The sequence below is a fragment of the Ursus maritimus genome, unplaced genomic scaffold (assembly GCF_017311325.1).
Source record: "Ursus maritimus isolate PB19 unplaced genomic scaffold, ASM1731132v1 scaffold_18, whole genome shotgun sequence".
NCBI lineage: Eukaryota > Metazoa > Chordata > Mammalia > Carnivora > Ursidae > Ursus > Ursus maritimus.
The window spans coordinates 4390787-4409859 of NW_024424230.1; the positions used below are offsets into that span (position 1 = coordinate 4390787).

General features: G+C 43.6%; 1 protein-coding gene across 1 annotated transcript in view; it reads right to left on the reverse strand.

Annotated features, from left to right (window-relative positions):
* Window positions 1-5973: 5973 nt before the first annotated feature.
* CNDP1 (carnosine dipeptidase 1) overlaps window positions 5974-19073 on the reverse strand; it is a 39507-nt gene continuing 26407 nt past the window's right edge. Inside the window, exons 8-12 of the mRNA XM_040632349.1 lie at window positions 13168-13328; window positions 11959-12132; window positions 10531-10663; window positions 7392-7539; window positions 5974-7199 (exon numbers count right to left, since the gene is read on the reverse strand). Of these exons, the coding sequence (XP_040488283.1) occupies window positions 7130-7199; window positions 7392-7539; window positions 10531-10663; window positions 11959-12132; window positions 13168-13328 (686 nt within the window). The 3' untranslated portion in view covers window positions 5974-7129. The remainder of the gene's footprint in view (window positions 7200-7391; window positions 7540-10530; window positions 10664-11958; window positions 12133-13167; window positions 13329-19073) is intronic.

The window sequence follows — 19073 nt, forward strand, 5'->3', positions numbered from 1 at the left end:
GCTCCATTGATTAAGCATCTGCCTTGGACTCAGGTCATGATCTCAGGGTCCTGAGATCCCTGTTCAGTAAGGAGTCTGGTTCTCCCTCTCCCTCTGCCCCTCCCCACTGCTTGTGTGCCCTCTCTCTCAAATAAATAAAATCTTTAAAAATATATATACGTATATATTTTAGAATAATTTTCCTAGTTGTTACCTGGTCAGATTCCCATTATAATTCACATGAATTCTCATATCTATCTTCCACTGTAGGATACTGAAGTTTAGAATAGTCAACTGTTCCAAGATCACACAGCTAGTAAAGGTGGGATTCAGCTTTAGACTCCAGTCAGCCTTTTCCTGTCTACCACGCTCAGTTTAGTAGTAGTGAATTAAAAGTTCTAGAGAAACACATGGGAAACAATTTCCTTAAGAACAGGCGGCTGTCAATGTTTATACCATTAACCAACATTTACTGCGTGAAAACACTAATGTAAACATTACTGGTAAAAGATAAATGATAAACTAGGTTCATTCTCCAAAAAGTTCACTTGAAAATTACTTAGAATTCACTTGAAAATGTAGAACTTAGAATCTTGTAATGTCTGTTTTGACAGTGTTAGTCTTGCATGACACGGTTATACCTCTGAACACTAACAGTAGCTAGTGCAGTTCTCCATATGGATTAGGCATCCTGTTGGTCTTTGGGTGATTGATCTACCTTTCTTAACTTGGGGGTTTAGTTAACATGTCATCTTTCTTGAGCACTGGAACAAAATTCAAGTTTATTTTTCATTTTTATCCTCCATTATTTTGCCGAAACAGAACTTTTACATCATAATGTGACCTTAAGGAAGTCAGCTGGACCTCATTTTACTCATGTGTAAATTTGTGGTGCTGTTTTCCCTAATTAAAAAAAAAATGCAAGAATAATAGATTTCATTTCCTTCATACAAGCTGATCGTTCACACTCAACTAGAATTTGGAGAACATTTCATTGCTGACCTCTCTTTTTGCTTTATAAAGTTTTATTTTGAAATTTAAAAGTAGAAAAAATTCCCATGTTTCCTCTAACCAGATTCTATAATTATCAACATTTTACTATATTTGCTTCATTGTTATGCATATTTTTTCCAGAACCATTTGAAAATAGATCGCAAACATGATGTCCTTTTACCCCTACAAATGTCAGTGTACATTTCGTAAGAACATGGATAGGCTCTTAGATAGCAATGCAATTATCAAAATCAAGAAATTAATGCTGATACAATGCTCTTATTTAATAATTAGACCTTATTCATATTTGTGCACCCATTTTTTGTCTTGTTCCCTTTATTATATAATTTAAAGGATTTCCAAAAGAGGTTACAGATGAAGCACAGAAAACAACAAAGTGGGGGAGACCTTAATCTCACTATATTAGTAATTTCATTAAGTGTTATTGACTAAATACTCCATTAAGAAGAAGAGATTGCCAGAATGGATAGAAAATATCTTGGACCCAAGTGTTGCTTACAAGAGATGTTTGTTAAGAATGATATCTTTCCATGTCTTCTGGCCTCCATTTGTTTCTGATGGAGCAGAGATCATTCAGATCATTCCTCCTTTGCATGTTTTCCCTATATGTCATGTCATTTTTCTCTCGATACTTTCACATTTTTCTCTTTATTTTTGACTTTCAGTGGTTTGATAATGATGTGTCTCACCATAATTTTCTTCATACTACCTGCTTGGTGATTTCTGTAAGTTAACATATTTCACCAAGTTTGGAAAATTTGGGGTTATTATTTCTCCAAATATTTTTCTTCCCCATTCTCTCTTTTTCTCCTGAACTCCAATCAAATATATATACACCCCTTGATATTATATACAACTCACTGAGGCTTTGTCTTTTTTTGTTTTATTTTCATTCTTTTTTTTTTCTCTCGGACTTTCAGACTGAATAATTTCTATTGATCTATTTTCAGTGTTCCCTCATTCAAAACAAACCTGCAGTTTTAAAACATTTTTTTCATACTAGCCTGACAGGTGCAGCTGTTGTGCCTAATGTGGGGGAGTGCCTTTTCCCAATGTAAATAAAGCAACATGCATGTTCCCTGGTTGTTTCTTCTGTGTTATCTCCAGTCATCTGTTAAAAGCAGCTAGTGATTTTTTTTTTATCTCACATATTGCATCTTTTAGTTCTAAAATTTCTATTCAGTTCTGTCTTACCGTTTCTATTTCTCTCATCAGATTTCCTATTTCTTTACTTACTGAAGGCATATTTTCTTTTATGTCTTTGAGCAAAGCTGTAATAGCTGCTTTGACATTTTGTCTGCTAATTCCAATATATCCCAACATATCCCAAATCATTTGGGGATTAATCATCATTAATTTTCTCTTTTTTCTGATTAGGAGTCATGTTTTCCTCTTTCTTAAATGTCTAGTAATTTTTTTTAAAGATTTTATTTATTTACTTGACAGAGAGAAAGACAGCCAGCAAGAGAGGGAACACAAGCAGGGGGAATGGGAGAGGAAGAAGCAGCCTCCCAGCAGAGGAGCCCAATGTGGGGCTTGATCCCAGGACTCTGGGATCACACCCCGGGCCGAAGGCAGACACTTAACGACTGAGCCACCCAGGTGCCCCATGTCTAGTAATTTTGAGTTGTATTCTAGACATGTAAGTAATGTAGACATTATGAATTTAGCTATGTTCCTCTGAAGAGCTTGCTAATGGTTGATAAAGTTTTAACAGGCAGTTATTTTGGCTGTATTTATACTCCATACTTTATCTCTCCTGTTATGGTGGCAACCAAAATCTGATTTGGTTCCCTCAGCCTAAGCTGGGATGCTTGAATCTGTTTCACACGTGCACAGTTCAGAGGTGATCTGGCAATTTAGACAAAGTATGCAGAATTTGGTGTTTTCCCTTTGTGATTCCTCTTTCCTGAAACTCCCTCCCCTCACTTTGCACTAATGTAGTAACCCTGAGCTCTGGCTTCTGGTTCTTTAAGTGGAGTTTGTTTGGAGGTTTTTTAAGATTTTATTTATTTATTTGAGAGAGAAGGAGAGTATGAGAGAGCATGAGCAGGGGCAGTGGGAGGGGCAGAGGGAGAGGGAGAAGCAGACTCACTGCTGAGCAGGGAGCCTGATGCAGGACTCAATCCCAGGACCCTGGGATCATGACCTGAGCTGAAGGCAGACGCTTAACCGACTGAGCCACCCAGGTGCCCCTAAGTGGAGTTTTAAATAAAGTTTAAATGGCCTCCTTTATTTGATTCTAATTATTTAAGATTTGAAAGAAAGCATTGGTCATTTTTAATGACTAATCATTTTTGATGACTAATTTAACAGTGTCATTTAAAGTTCTAATTTCCTTTAACATGTTCTGCCATTAAATTAAAATGCCTGCCTACAATAACAGTCAGAATGTGCTACGATCATTTAACCACCCACACTAGAATTTTAAATCTACATTCTCTTTGAATGCTGTTTTGGTGAATTTCAATGTGGGAGGTGAGATGATTTCAAACTTCACATTTTCTATCATAGTCAAAGGCATAATTTTTCTGACATCTTTTTTCATTCTGGATAAGAAATTATACTAGCATAATGTTTTTAAATAAAATTTTTCCATGTAACGAAAACTTTTTTCTGTTCAATCTATCCAAGCTAAAAAAGCTCAGAAGCATTTATTTACCTATCATAACTGTTAAGAAATTATAGTCATTACACCTACCAGCTGTTCTCTTCCACATCATGCTGAAATAGAAAGAATACATCACTGTGCTTCAGAAAATCTCCTGTATTTCTCTTTGTACTTCATCAATTGTTTGAGCCTTTGGACAGCTGAGCAAAATATAGAATACATCCAACCCAGCCTCTGCCTCCCAGAGCCTGCTTCCTAAAGAGGAAAGTTCTTTGCAACGTAGTAAAGAGGAAAATTGTCTTAAGTGTCACAAGCTCTACAAAATGAATGTGGATGTTACACAGTTGGCCAGTGGAAGAACAGAAATAATATGAGCAAGGATTAGGACTCGGTTTGAGTTTCACAGCTTGTCATGAAAGGCATTGGTATTAAAGACAGATAACATAACTACATTAGATCTGACCGTAAGTACGTTATCACAGAAATAAATATTCCATCTTAGATAATCAAAAACTCAAATCATTATTTAATTCTTTAGCTATTACATGATCAATTAATATTAAAACTTAAATTGAAAAATAACATTAAAAACAATAGCTAGGTGGTGTCGAATACATTTTAATCTAGATATTTAAAATAGTATAGTATTTAAAAGTCATTTGGCCTTATCATAAAATGGTATTTGATAACTTGGTTTTTAAGTGAAAGTAGCTATCAGTAGAAGTGAGAAGCAAAATTGAATAGCATTATCTTCTTTTGTGAGCTTCCTTCTTTTTCCACTTCTAAGAAATTTGTTGAGCACACATTATGTGCCAGGCACTGCACTTAGTACAATCTCTCAGCTCAGCGGCTTCGCCAGCGTGTGGGAACAGCACGTCAGCGTGGCCGAGTCTTGTGGTTGTTCAAGAGAAATCTTTTGTGTAAATCAGTCTACTGATTTTGAAATGCTGGCATCCAATTCAGAAGTACTTAGGACATTGTGAAGGCCACATGAAACAGGGTGAACGGTGCCTTGAGTTCACAGGCTGCTATTTTGTAGCCCCTGAATTCCAGCAGGGTGCTCGTGAAGAACACAAGTGCTGCCCGGCAGGGTACACACAAGCCGTTATCAGTCAATAGCACGTCAGCGTGACTTGTTCTAATGGGCTTTTCCCCAGCACTGGCTGCTCTGAAGACACTGTCAGCTAGAAAGAACATGAGAGGAAGAGAATAGAGACAGAAGTCCATGCAGGGGACAGCAGGCCTACTAGAGGATACTCCAAAAATGCAGCTGCTGACTCAAAAGGAAGATTTCAGAAAGCAATATTGAGCACCTACTGGGACGTGCATGCTGCAGTGTGATACATATGTGGGAAAGGGCTGCCATTTATGCAAAGAGATCGGGCAGAGGCTTTTGCAATAACCCAGCAGAAATTAGATAGAATTTGGCTTTCAGGCTATGGGAAGTGACAGTGGAAATGGAAGGAAGTGGTGGCTTCTGAAAAATGGAGTTAACTGGTTTTGATATTAAACTGGATTTGAAAGAGCAAGAAGTGTCAAAGAATAGTCAGGATTCTAATGGTCCATGTACCAAATCAGGGAACACTGGAGGTAAAACAGGTTTGGGAGGACGGATAATACTTGTTTCCATTTTAGATGAGTCAAGTTTGAGATAGGAAATATGCAGGAGGATCTGGGGTCCAATTCTTAGAAAAGGGGGCTGGGTGGGGTATGCCGGGAGTCACAGGCATCTGGCTAACACAAAGGCTGAGAAAGGGATGTGGAGTGAGCATGTGGAGGAAAAAGAGGCCCACACCAAGTCCTCTGTGTGTCCTTGGCCCACTGTCCTCCTCCAGCTGCAAGTGCAGAGACCACGTGTCACCAGTGAGGCTCTCACACCACGCCGCACACACTCACACAGGTTTCCAGGCCAACACAGAGTGATGTAACATTGCCCAGAAGTGCTAACAATATATTTTACAGCAGCTTTTGTTAATTCACTAATATGAACACCTTTTTAAGAATATAAATTGGCATCATAAACCTCTTGCAATTAGTCCTTGGGAACTCTGCCAAATACATCAGGTAGGTCCCCCGAAATCCAAAACATCACATGATTCAACGTAATCTGGCAAGCACAGACCAAGCTTAATAACAAAGAATACCGACACCTGTCAATACTCAGCAAACAGGAATTGGTGTTCTCTTGCATCAGAGAAAAAGTAGATCATTCATGGATACCCCCTCCCCGAGACTCCTACCTCATCTGAGTCCCATTTCTGTGACGAGACTCAGAGTAAGCTGAATTCACGGGCCTATGGAGAAGCCCTTTTGGATGTGGTGTTGCCAGTTTTAAAACTGACATTTCAAGAACCCACAAAGAGATTAAGTGTGTTATGCTTTGATTTTATTTGGAATCATAAGAAACATTTTTAATAAACTCTTAAATTCTTCTCCATCAATGTGATTTAAATAATGAATTTATAAAGATTGAATTGATTTGTTTACATACACTTAACTGTAGAAAAATTATATTCTTTTTGTTTGTTTGTTTACACCATCAAATGCAATCAAGCCAAACAAGATGGTTAACTAAATGATTACGGAACGCAGCATTAGCTGAGGGCTTTAAATTCAGAATGTGTTACTGATGTCAGGGCTGATTAGATTCGTTCTCTAGCTAAAACTGATGCTATTAAAAGCTTTGAGCAATTTAGATGTAGTCACTGAGTAAAATTCCAACAGGGTGAGAGAAATTCTATCAGAATTGATTCTGCAGTGGCGACTTTACATATGCAGAGATGTTGGGGGGGTCTTCAGTGATGGGGTAGAAAGAATAGGGTGCAGGAGGGGTGTTCGGTTGGCATTCATCCAAGAAAGGTAAAGAGCCTTGGAATAGAAAAAGTACTGATCTTCACACAGGGAATCCCAAATGGCATAAGGATATGACTACTGATCGTTTCTGTTTCAGGACTTTCCAAGAAGCAGGCAAAACAAATGAAGGGGAAGCAAGAGGTTCATATGACATCATGCTTTAGTTACTCCTCCACAAATGAACCCCCAGGGAAATCACAGTAGCCAGTGGTGGCATCAACAGTTTTACTAATCAAAGGAACGTGTGGTAAAAGCAAGGGCGACCTGCACACTGTATGGAGTGATGATGTGTCACGAGCACCTCAGAAGCTAATAGCACACGGCAGGGATCAGATCCATCAAACTGCCAGGGAGAGTCTAATGGAAGAACTGTCCCTGTGCTCCAGGGAANGAGTGAGTCCCACCCTGGGGACCCCGCAGCTGGACTTGGGGAGATGTTGCAGGTAGCAGTGACTTCAGAAAGCTGGGCCATGGGGACAGTTACCATTTCCATTGTCTGTGCCCTTAAAATATTTTATTACTGGTCCAAATGTCCTAAGACATTTTAAATGGGAAGGAAGAACATTATTTCCTAGACTGAAATTCTCTGGATATTTAGATTCTATTTCTGTCCTGGTGTGTGGGAGAGGATATCTGTCAGTAGGTCAGATCTAAGCTGGAAGGTTCCTGTCATTAGTAATGCAGCTTAGCCATCTCTAGGAAAAAGGCGGCAAATAATTTGGATCCCTCTATGTAGTTCCACCTAACAAAAGAAGAAATAAAGAGAAACACTGTTATTTCCACTCAGATGATGGGGGAAAGTAGCCTACGATGTAAATAGGAAGATTTGGTGATGTGAGTTCAATCTAAAGTGGATAGCACATCAGAAGACTCCACGATGTAGAGACCCGGGGTTTGTGCAGTGAAGGACTGGCCCCCGCAGGAATCCACTCACCTGTTGATTTTCTCATTCTGGGAGTGCTCCCCGTCATCGACAGCCCCCAGCGGGAGCATCATCACACTCTTCTGGATGACGTCCTGGAATATTCTGGCAATTGGTATGGTTGATCCATCCCGGATCATGTCTGGCTCTGTTCCAAACACTGAAGCACAGGGAAAGAAGAAGACATTTGGATAAAATAATGACAAGACTACCCCTAGTCATCTTCTCAAATGTAGTGTTTGCTTTATCTTTCCCTTTTTCTTTGTCTTTTCTATTTAGCCATTAAATTTGGTGCCTAGGGTAATAAGTAAGCTTCTTGATACCATACAGTTTATATTCTAAAATAGTCCATGGAGTCAAGAAGAAAACCATGGTTGCATTCTTTACAATTACCTACTTCAAAAACAAAAAAAGAATTTTTTAAATAAAATTTTTATTTTGAATGGTAGATTTTATAGAAAAGTTGCAAAAATAGTACAGACAGGGTTCCCATTTGTTCTTTACTTTACTTTCTGTAATGTTAACATCTTATATAACTATTTTACAATTATAAAGATTAGGAAGTTAACATTGGAATAATATTATTAACTTGATTTAGACCTTATTTAATTTCACCAATCCTTCCCTTTTTCCATTTCGCGATCCAATCCAGAATCCCACACTGTGTTTGGTCACTGCTTCTTACTCTCCTCTGGTCTACGACTGTTTCTCAGTCTCTCCTTGTCTTTCACGACCTCGACCCTCTTGAAGAGTACTTATCAGTTGTTTTGTAAAGTGTCTCTTCATTTGGGTTTGTTTGATATTTTCGCATGATTGGAAGAGATCATGCATTTCTGGCAAGAGTATTAGAAGACAATGTACCTACTTTAATGGCTGCTTCATGAATTAAATATTTGGAAAGCGGGACTTCTTTGGTTTTGTCACCAGCACACAGAAACAGCTGCATTCAACTATCACCTGAATGTTGCGGAGCTTGTGCCCCACAGTCACGGTATCCCACGAAACAGTTCTAATGGACATCCTGGGGCCTAAGGAGCGATGACTTCAAACCTTCCAGGCTAGAAAATGAGTTGTCAGTGATGGAGTGGAGGTGCAAAATAAAATGAAGACACAAACGGTAACAAGCCATGTCTTCTTTATCCACAGAGGAGGGTATGAATGCGAGTAAAGATGATGTGCTTTGTTGGAAGAACTGGTTTCACACACAGTAAACCAAAAGGTGCCTTATGCATTCCTGCAAGAGTATTTCAGGTCTTTACTGTTGACCTTGGCATTTCAATCACACATCACTCTTCAGCTGAGATTACATTTACCTTCCTAATAACTTTCTTCCTCTTTTCTTGACTTCCAAATTTTACTGGTAAAATCAGCTGGGAGCAGTAGGAATGATTATGTAGAGAAGTGGGGCTCTAAGTCTCAGACCTGTCCCACAATTTTTAATTGTCCTTTGTACAGATATCCCTGATAAAGCATTAGTGCTCTCAGGTGGTCTGGACCTCCAATCCCAGCTCTGCTCTGTTAGGGTTGCAGCCTGAGGCCTCATCTGCAATAGAGTATCGTAAGTCCACGTAAACTCGTGTCAAGGTTTCCCCATGTGGCTTTTGGGGACACCCTGAAAGTCCCCCTGACTTTCAGAGTCCGCTATGTTGCAGTTGTTGGCAGTGTCACCTTCCAGCTGCAGAAGCCAAAGACACTGGATATTCCTTCTCCCGGCCCAGGCAGCCAGGCCCAGGCATGTGTCCTGTGCTCACCAACCACATTACCCTGCCCAGGACTTGGAAGTATATGCAGTCAAAATAGGCGCCACCAAAGAAATTCCAAGAAAGCTATGCTACTTCTGGGGAAGCAGAGTGGCTCTGAAAAGACCACTGGCTGTAGAGTCAGCTAGGCTCGAACTGTTTCTGTGTTCGGTAATTTTATAAAATGAGCATCCCCAGGAGGCCTCTCTGTGGAAATCCCAGGAGGCCTGCTGTTTGCATCAGAACTGGACCCCATGGAGAGCAGACATTAAAGACCCAAACCCTATGAGGCTGGGTCCGTGGTTAGCCCCTTCCAGGGGGAGCGGGCTCTTGGGGAATGTCCTGCCTTTATGTAATTGTCTCACTTCCTGTTCCCTACCTCCTGCTGGCCTATGGCCATGAAAACCCAAACCTCCCTGTGACCAAAAAGAACAAATCCCCACAGGGCAGCCCAAAGTCAGCTTTCTCACTCCATTAAAATTGAGCTCCTTTTTTTTTTTAAATAAGATTTTTTTTTTTTTTTTTTTTTTTTTTTTTTAGTGAGAGCAAGCGAGCCCAGGCACACATGCCCAAGTGCAGGAGAGGTAGGGCAGAGGGAGAAGGAGAGGGAGAGAATCTCGGGTAGACTCTGCACTGAGCCCAGAGCCAGGAGCCTGTCACAGGGCTCGATCCCATAAACCTTGAGATCATGACCTGAGCTGAAACCAAGAGTCAGATGCTCAACTGACTGAGCCATCCAGGCACCCCTCGCTCCTTCATTTGTAACCCCAGATTTCCTATATTTTCACGCAAATTCAGCTATGCCTTTCGAAGGACATTTTTATATGTCGGTCATCATTTCCTTAGGTATCAGAGGCTCACACGTCCATCATTTTGCCCCAGATTCAGGCTTCCAGACATGATCCCAGCTTTGGCACTTCCAGCTGGGTGCCCTTCATTCAGCAAATTCCTAAATCTCTTCCAGACTTACTTTGTAAACTGGGGGAGGCTGTCAGGAGGGGTGAGGAGACAGTGTGTATGAAGAACCCTGGGCAGAGCTGTCGACGCAGTGACGCAGCCTGTCTGAAAAGGAGACTGAACTGAAATTCTGAATGTGCCTGCTTTGTCCACTGCCCCACCAGGAACCAAGTCCTGGTCCTGTTAAAAGCTGGCAACTCGGGGCGCCTTGGTGGCTCAGTCAGTTATGTCGCTGGCTGCCTTTGGCTCGGGTCATGATCCCAGGGTCCTGGGATCAAGTCCCTCAACGGGCTCCTTGCTCAGCCGGGAGCCTGTTTCTCCCTCTGCCTCTGTCTACTGCTTCCCCCTCTTATGCTCTGTCAAATAAATAAATAAAATCTAAAAAAAAAAAGAAGAAGAAAGAAGAAAACTGGCAACTCCGGGTCTCGCACGTCTATTGTGCGTAGGTATCACACCTGTTGTGATGGCTCTTTTTGCCGCAAGATACTGATTATCTTTAATATTTGCGATCCACGGCTGTAGTCCTAGCGTCATAGAAACAGCCATCTGGTTGGAACTATTTCTTTTGGAGAATATATATTTAAGATGCTGCTTCACCTGAAAAGGAACATTTTCAGTTGTAAGAGGAAATTTCAAGCTATTCTCCTGTGCAGTGAATATACAGCAGTCTTTGATCAAGAAACTGAAATCCCAGCCCAACAAATTCAAGTGTCGTGATTTTACCTCATTCTCGCAGAGGGCTGACAGTGAGCAGGGCCTCTGGGACTGAGAGCTTCGAACGAGGGTCTCACGCCCCTTCTATCTGTGGACGCTCCAATCCTCAGCCCTGCGCCCACCCCATCCTCACCACAGTGTGGGACTGCTAATGTTTGGTAATTATGAAACACAGTACAACTTCTCAATTCGAATATCCCTCATTTCAGACTTGTCAGTACCTTAATGACTACTTTGGGAATATTAGGCATTTGGGAATCTCTGAAAAGGGGAGGGGGCAATACCAAGCGAAGCTATAAAGGAGCCTTTCGTCAGCATCCTTCTCTGTCCCCTGGGCTCCATTCCAGTGGCCACCATGGAAATGCTCCCAAGGAAAACTCCACACTCTGAAATATTCCTCCCATTCATTCCTTCAACAAACATTTGTTGAATGCCTGTCATGTTGACAGGAACAGTTCTAGGTGCTGGGAATACAGCTGTGAGCAAAACCAGGGGCGGGGGGGGGGGGCTCCCCTGGTGGAATCCATATGTTATAAGTAAGAGAAACAATACATCCAAAACAGGAGGGAGCGTGGGGAGAAAACAGGGACAGAGACAGGGAAGGCGGGCATTTTAGGATGTAATTAGCGCTAAGAAGACAATAAAAGAGGTCAATGGGATATAGAGATTTGGGATGAGGTATTCTTGGAGCTCATTTATTCAGAGCCTATTTTCTGTTGAACTTGCGGTAAACTGATGATAGGTTGATAATTTAGACATAAAACTCCTTCCAGATAACATTTTCATTAAAACGGCTGCTTCCAGAGTGTTGATTTCAGACACCAAGGGCAAACTAACTACGGGTTTGAGCTTTCCAGCTCCATCCGGCCGTAGGCAGTCAGCTTCTCCATCTGTGTGTAAACCAATCTTGTCTTTATGTCAACTGTTTAATGTAAAAATACTTCCCATCACTTCAATCCAAACAGTTATTTATCTGACTACTGTAATTGCATATAATTACGGAAAGAGATTTTTACCGAACAAAAATTATATTGGTTTCTTGACATTTGTTCCAGTCCCTTTTATATATTTTTTTTGGCGGGGGGGTGGCACTTCAGTGCTAACAACTGAATAGCTCACTACCCCGGAATGCGACACTCAGAAATGGTGCTGCAGGAAGAACAGTGCACATCTGTTACCTGTTTTTCCACCACAGACGTATTCATGTGAGGGACCAGACGGATTGAAAATTTTCCTATAACTTGGCCAGGGATGACTGTTTTGGCTCCAGGCTCATCAAACGCGCCCTCGATCCCGTGGATTGAGAGAGATGGGTACCTCCATAGGTGCATCAGAATTTCCTCCTGAATTAAAATTATTTTACTACATGAAAGAATATTCCATTAAAACTCTGTTGAATTGTATTGCCTGTATTGCCCATGTCTGTACATATCTGACACCATTCATGACAAGTTAATTATCACCTTCCTCAGACGTGCCTGGACCCCAACACAAGTCTTTCCCCTCCGGCCCCGAGACCCTCTGCTGCCCCCGCCGGACCGAGCTGCTCCACGGACGCGGGCCCCTCGTCGCTTCAGCTCTGAAGTTAATAGATGGCAAAGGGGCTTTCAGAATTTGGAGCTTGATTAGAAATTTCTATCCCCAATCACCATGATGGTCAGTTGCACAGGAAACGCATTTTCTTTCTCAGAAGGCTTCAGAGAACTCAGCATATGTTTGAGCCACTTTTCTTTCCTGCTGCGGCCAAGACAGAGCTGGTCGGAGGGGAGAGACCTACTCCGCAACAGTCACCTCCAGCACCTCCGTTCGGCAGCCCCCCAGAACCAGCCGTAGCCACCACACACCGTAGCAGGCAAAGGTTTTAAAAAGAAGAAGGGGAAAGAAAACATCCACATTTGACAGAAATGAAAGCTTTGGGCTCTGGTTTCTTTACTACACTGAGGCAGCGATGTAGCAACGTACAGATCAGCCCCTAAGGCTCTTAATTCTGTCTGTTGAAATGAAGTCTTAGGGGTCTTGGAGCTGGAATAATGTCAGACTGCTCTCAATCTTAAGCAGGTAGGAAGCACAGGTAGCTGGAGGCCGGCGTGGGATCGAGTCCAAGAAGCCGACTTGGAAAAGCATGTCTGTGAACCGAGTGATGGCCCCAAGCTTACGTGCCTGACACCAGTGCCACCAGGCGGACCCCAGATAAAGTTCTGGTTGCTCTAGACCTGAGGAAGTTAAGTGGCCGTGAAAGTGGAAATCTGCCTCAGAGTTAACGTCGGGTTTCAGTTCTGAGGTGTGCAGATTCGAGGCCACAGTAAATGAGGAACGGGAAAAATAGGATTTATTACTGTCACTCCTCTTTCAGATTAGCCACCAACTTGTGACCATACCTTGGTGTCAAACAGAAATCTCTTAACCTGGCTGCTATTCCGGTATTCTTCTAGGTCCAGATCGATGGCTTTGTACATGTTTCTCTCCTCTTCAGTAACAGGGGCCACTTGGGCATAGATTCCAGGGATCAGAATATGACCAGATGAGTCTACAAGGCTGCCTGCAAGGTGAGCACAGGAAACAAAGCCAGTAGAAGCTACCAGCATGCCGATGTTCTGGGCCCGGAGCAGGACCATGGCTGAGTCTCCTGAGGCTGCCGCAGGCCTCGTGACAGGCCCTGGTCCCCCCGGCAGAGCCACCGGCACCACTCCCATCTCCGAGGGGATGGCTGGAGGAAGGAGCTGGTCTCCAGCAGACTCAGGTTGACCCACACCCATTCTAATGTCCACCTTGTTGATGGAGAGATGGAAACACATGACAGTTGGCTGTGACTTACCTGCATTATATAAGTTCTCAATTATACCTTCTGTGTCATAGATAAGGGTCCTTTTAAATTTTTAATTTATCCTGAGTTAAAAAGTACTATAGGTCAATTATAAAAAATCTTCAATATGTATGTATGTTATACAAACATTCCTAAGGAACTGAAAATTGTCTTTCTTTCTCAGCTTCTCTCCCCATATACACACCATCATATAATAAACATTCGTCTTTAATCAAAAGCATAATACCCTTGAGATCTAGCCTATGAGGCATATGTCATGACCACAAATGCCTTCAGGGTGAATAAGCAGATATACTAGTCTGTTATTCATGAACAAGTTTGGGGATTAATAGGAATGGGGGGAATCATCACTGAATGTCTACAGAGGACGTAGAAGTGGAGATTTAGTAAACATTGCTCACTGCCTTGAGAACGCACTGACCAAAGTAGCAAGCAGACTAACAGAAATGGCGAAAACTGTGTCCAGGGCATCTAAATTCATCTTCAGGCCCCCTGAGGCCTTTCATTCAAGTAAAGGCACTTCATAAAAAAATAAGCTCCACATTCTTAATGTGACTATAACTTGACAATGTCAAAAAACTGCTGTGAAGCACTGTATTTCCAAATCTTCCAGCCAACAATTACAAGCAGAGGGTGGAAGGCTCCCCCTCGTTACTGGACACCTGCTATGTTCAAGGCGTGGGATGAACCCTGGGGACAAGAGGACATGTTAAGACTCCGCTTTCATCAGCAACAGCACCACCACTCACCACACAGGCTAAATGACAATTGTGACCCTCCCTGAGCCCAACGGCAGGTGGTTTGGCTCTCTGTGCAGACACAACGGAATCCAAGGTAAACACCCTACCAGAACCCGCGGGATGGCACTGGTGTGATCCTTACTGGGTGTCCCAGGACTTTCAGATGATCCTAGAAGGCAAAACCCTACGCTCTGAGGTGTCAAGGCAGCAAAATGAGAAGGGAAGGCTTCGGTGTTCTGGCTTTCAACCATGTGCTCCTTAGCGCCCGTTCCTGGTGCCCCCACACTTCACCCAAAGTTCCACAGCTGCACTTTGGGGACAGTCTGCAGCCCGCTGTGCACGAGCCAGCCTCCCTGAGACACCGTGCTATGGAATTCTCTGCATTTAGCCCAACAAAGTATGTAATATGGTAAATAATTGGTATAAACCCGTTAGTAAAATTTAAGTCAAACAATACACTGGGCGCCAATGATTGGGACTGGCTGGCATTGACTTGCGGGCCACCCTCTGTACCCTCACCAGAATCAAAATCAAACGTAAAAGCGCCATCAAAAATATGATCACTAAGTCTCCCCTTCAGTGCCCATCCCTAAACTTCTGCTGACATTCTCATAGGCAAGGACAGAGCTGCAAAAGTGAGGAAGAGACAGACCCTGCTCATAATTTGGCTGGAAAGACACAGGGCGAAGAAACACCTGTGGGTCCACAAACAAACAGTTGTAGAGGGGAGCAAACTGCAGGGGCACAGAAGCAGCCGGGGACCCGCAGGGGGTCGCACGGGGAAAGCCAAGGCAGCATCACGGTTGGGCCCCAAGATCATGGGGGACGCGCCCGGCACGGCCTCGGTGGTAAGAAGAGAGGAGTGTTTGAAATGTCAAGGTTAACAACAATTAAGACCTGAAATACTCCAGCGGCCAGGATGCTCAGTGTCCACATTCTGACAAGAACTGTGACACCTTTCCTATTATTCCAGCTGACCTTACCAGATATTACCCCGGGGTGGAGGTCAGAGGTCGTTAGCAAACTAGGCTGGGCTTCGAGCAGCGTGGCCTTTCCCTGAGCTCCTGCACTTCTCCAGCAGACCTGGCCCGGCCCAGTCCAGGGTATGGTTTTGAATCACGGACCCTGTCTTCTCAGGATGCAGGGCAGCCTTCCCAGCTGCAGGCTGGAAAGACAGTCAGCAGACACATAGCCAGAGAGCAGAGAAATAGCATGTCCCCCTCTCCCTGCCCCTTCAGTCCCCCAGCGGAGGTCTGATTAGGGAGGGCTGTGGGGCGCCGCTCGGCACATAGTGTCCTCCAGGCACGGCCAGGCACTGCCAGCACAGGGCCAGGCAGTGGGAAAACGCTACACGCGTGCTGTTCATGCTTCTGCCTTCCACGCCTGGCCCCAGTTCTTCAACATTGAATGTGTTCCCATGAAAACAGGATGTTGCTCCCCACCCCTTCTCCATTCCCCCTTGAAATCATGATCCTCTGAACTTGATGAAATTTCTGCAGCCACTACGGCCTCCTCGGCCAGGAGCCCAGCCGGGAAATGCACGGGAGGCAGAGAGAGTGGTGCCTTTGAAAACTGCTAGCAGGAAGCAAATGTAATCCTTGATCCCCAGGAGCCCTCTTGGAATTTAACTTTTTTTTTTCTTTTTTTAGGCAGTCCTAAGGGGGAAATACATAGCCATCCAAGCCTCACTCAAAAGAATAGAAAAATCTAAAATGCAGTTTTTATATTCTCACCTCAAGAAGCTGGAACAGCAACAGAGGGACAGGCCTAATCCACGCACGAGGAAGCAGTTGACCAAAATTAGAGCTGAAATCAATCAAGCAGAAACCAGAAGTACAGTAGAGCAGATCAACAGGACTAGAAGCTGGTTCTTGGAGAGAATCAATAAAATTGACAGACCACTGGCAAGACTTATCCAAAAGAAAAGAGAAAGGACCCAGATTATTAAAATTATGAATGAAAAAGGAGAGGTCACGACGAACACCATTGAAATTGGAAGGATTATTAGAAATTTTTATCAACAGCTATATGCCAATAAACTAAGCAATCTGGAAGAGATGGAATCCTTCCTGGAAACCTATAAACTACCAAGATTGAAACCGGAAGAAATTGATTCCTTAAACAGGCCAATTAATTATGAAGAAATTGAGTCAGTGATAAACAACCTTCCAAATAACAAAACTCCAGGCCCGGACGGTTTTCCTGGGGAATTCTACCAAACATTCAAAGAAGAAATAATACCTATTCTCCTAAAGCTATTTCAAAAAATAGAAACAGAAGGAAAGCTACCAAACTCATTCTATGAGGCCAATATTACCTTGATCCCCAAACCAGGCAAAGACCCCCTCAAAAAGGAGAATTACAGACCGATTTCCCTAATGAATATGGATGCCAAAATCCTCAACAAGATACTTGCTAATAGAATCCAACAGTTCATTAAAAGGATTATCCACCACGATCAAGTGGGATTCATACCTGGGATGCAAGCGTGGTTCAATATTCGCAAATCAATCAGCGTGATACATCATATCAACAAGAAAAGACTCAAGAACCATATGATCCTCTCAATCGATGCTGAAAAAGCATTTGACAAAATACAGCATCCTTTCCTGATTAAAACCCTTCAGAGTGTAGGAATTTAACATTTTAACACTACAGGGCAGTTGATGCATATTAGAGGGCCCTGGGCCCAGGATCTTCCCTGCTTCGTGGCTTTTAGGAAGGCGCAGGGGACGGGAATGTCCACCAAGAGGAAAGCCCGGGAGCTGAGGGCTCTGGGCAAACTGAGTAACTCCACCCCCACCACCACCCCACTTCCCAAACACGCCCCAGTCTAAGCCTCTTTGAAGATGGGGACGGACTGGTGTCACTGTGTCCCCCAGTGGAGACTCCCATGCCTTTCGCAGAGTTGGCACTCCATAAATGTTTATAATCTATTAGCAATCACGGTTATGAGGAACATACAGCTGAGGAAGGCAGAGGACAGAGAGATTAGGGACTTGCACAAGGTCACACAGCAGCGGGGGGAGGACCCGAAGGAACCAGCTCTCCCAGGACATCCTAACCTGTGGTGGCCCCGAGGAAGGGCATGGGAGCCAAGACACTATCGGGGTCAGCTGGCAAAGCTGCTTGTCATCGGCGCCGAAGCTCGACCCTATGTCCTTAGGCCTTTGTACAACGCATATGAAAGCCATATAGATGACCCAACCAGAATCATTTTGTTATGAACTGATTATTTGATTTGTCTCAAAAAACTTAAAGAAAGTGAAACCATATGCTTTTCATTCTGTTCATGATCCTGATCTGATTTTTCTTAGCAGAGCCATATGCATTTGCAGGACTACAGGAGTTCTACGACTGGGTGAAACCGTACATTCTAAGAGAATATCATGCAAAAATCATGATTGGGGGAGACTGAAATGCACCGTAAAGATCTGATGATGTTGTTTCTAGGGAAAAGAAAATTAGTTCTGTAAAACAGAAAATGAACTCTCTTCCCTCTCCCCAAATATTGAGTTGCATGCTATCTGAATTCTTCTGGAAAAATTTTAAACACTTGAAAGGAAAATGGATTGTTGTATTCTGTCTGAAATGATCCAGCATGGGAAATATTGTCCAAGAATTATATTTTAGGAGAACTGGAAGGCCATAAAGGAATAGATAGATGGTAGATAAATAGATAGAAAGAACAGGTGGTTGGTAGATAAAAGATAGATAGCAGAGCCAGATAACACGTGATTGGTAGAGCTAGAGATTTCAATGTTTGCTCTGCGGAATGAAAGCCCGAGAAGCTGCCCAAGTAAAGATGGCCCTGAAGACCCTAAGGGCACCTCCCTGCAGGGGTCCAGGAGCTGACGGTGCCCAGTCTGAAACGGCCAAGGCCAAGGGGGTGCAAGCGAGTGGGGCAGAGGTAAAGCTGTGTCAGTACAGAAAGAAAAGAGACTTTTGTTAATCGATCCCCATGGAGGACATGCTTTTTGGGTGTTTGTCTGCCCAAAAGGGGCATGTTGTAACATTTGCATAAAGGTACCCTTTGTGCCAAGGAGACAGATCCAAGTATGGTGGGGTCTGAAGCTTCCCTGAGAACCTCCTTTTTTTTTTAAGAACACCAAATTATGAACATAAAAGAGCCGTGTCCTTGCCAAGACTGTAAGAGGGGCCCCTCCAAGTGAGGCTCCTGAGGATGAAGCTTCCTTCACTGCCGGGATCCAGCCCGGATGCAGGCAAGAGCTACAGGACGAATCCGGGGGGGCGGGGGGGCACGCTGGCTATCTGGAAACGCACACACGTACACACCACTTCTGCCTGGGAACTCCAGGTGCGCTACGGGAGGTCAGGAGCAGGCAGCGACGCGCAAAGCGATGGCAGTGTCCACGCCACTGGAGGCCACAGAACTGGACACAGGATGCCAGGTGGTGCGGTGCCTTTGGCATCATGTCTGGATGCTTCTCCAGAGGGGTCTCTCTGCCACTGTCCTGAGCATGGCCTGATGTGTCACAATACCCAGTAAAAGAAAGGGGGTGAGCTGAGGAAGCACTTCATGAACAAAACTAATGCGGACTTAATAAGCCTAAGGAACACTCAGCCAAAGGGGGGGGGAGCTAGGAATATGGTTTTTCTCCTGCTGCACCGCTACTCGGAACTGGCTGGGAGGCCAAGGGAGGCGAGAGGCACTGAGTCAAACAGAATTGTATTCTAGTGGATTCCATGATGCTTAAAA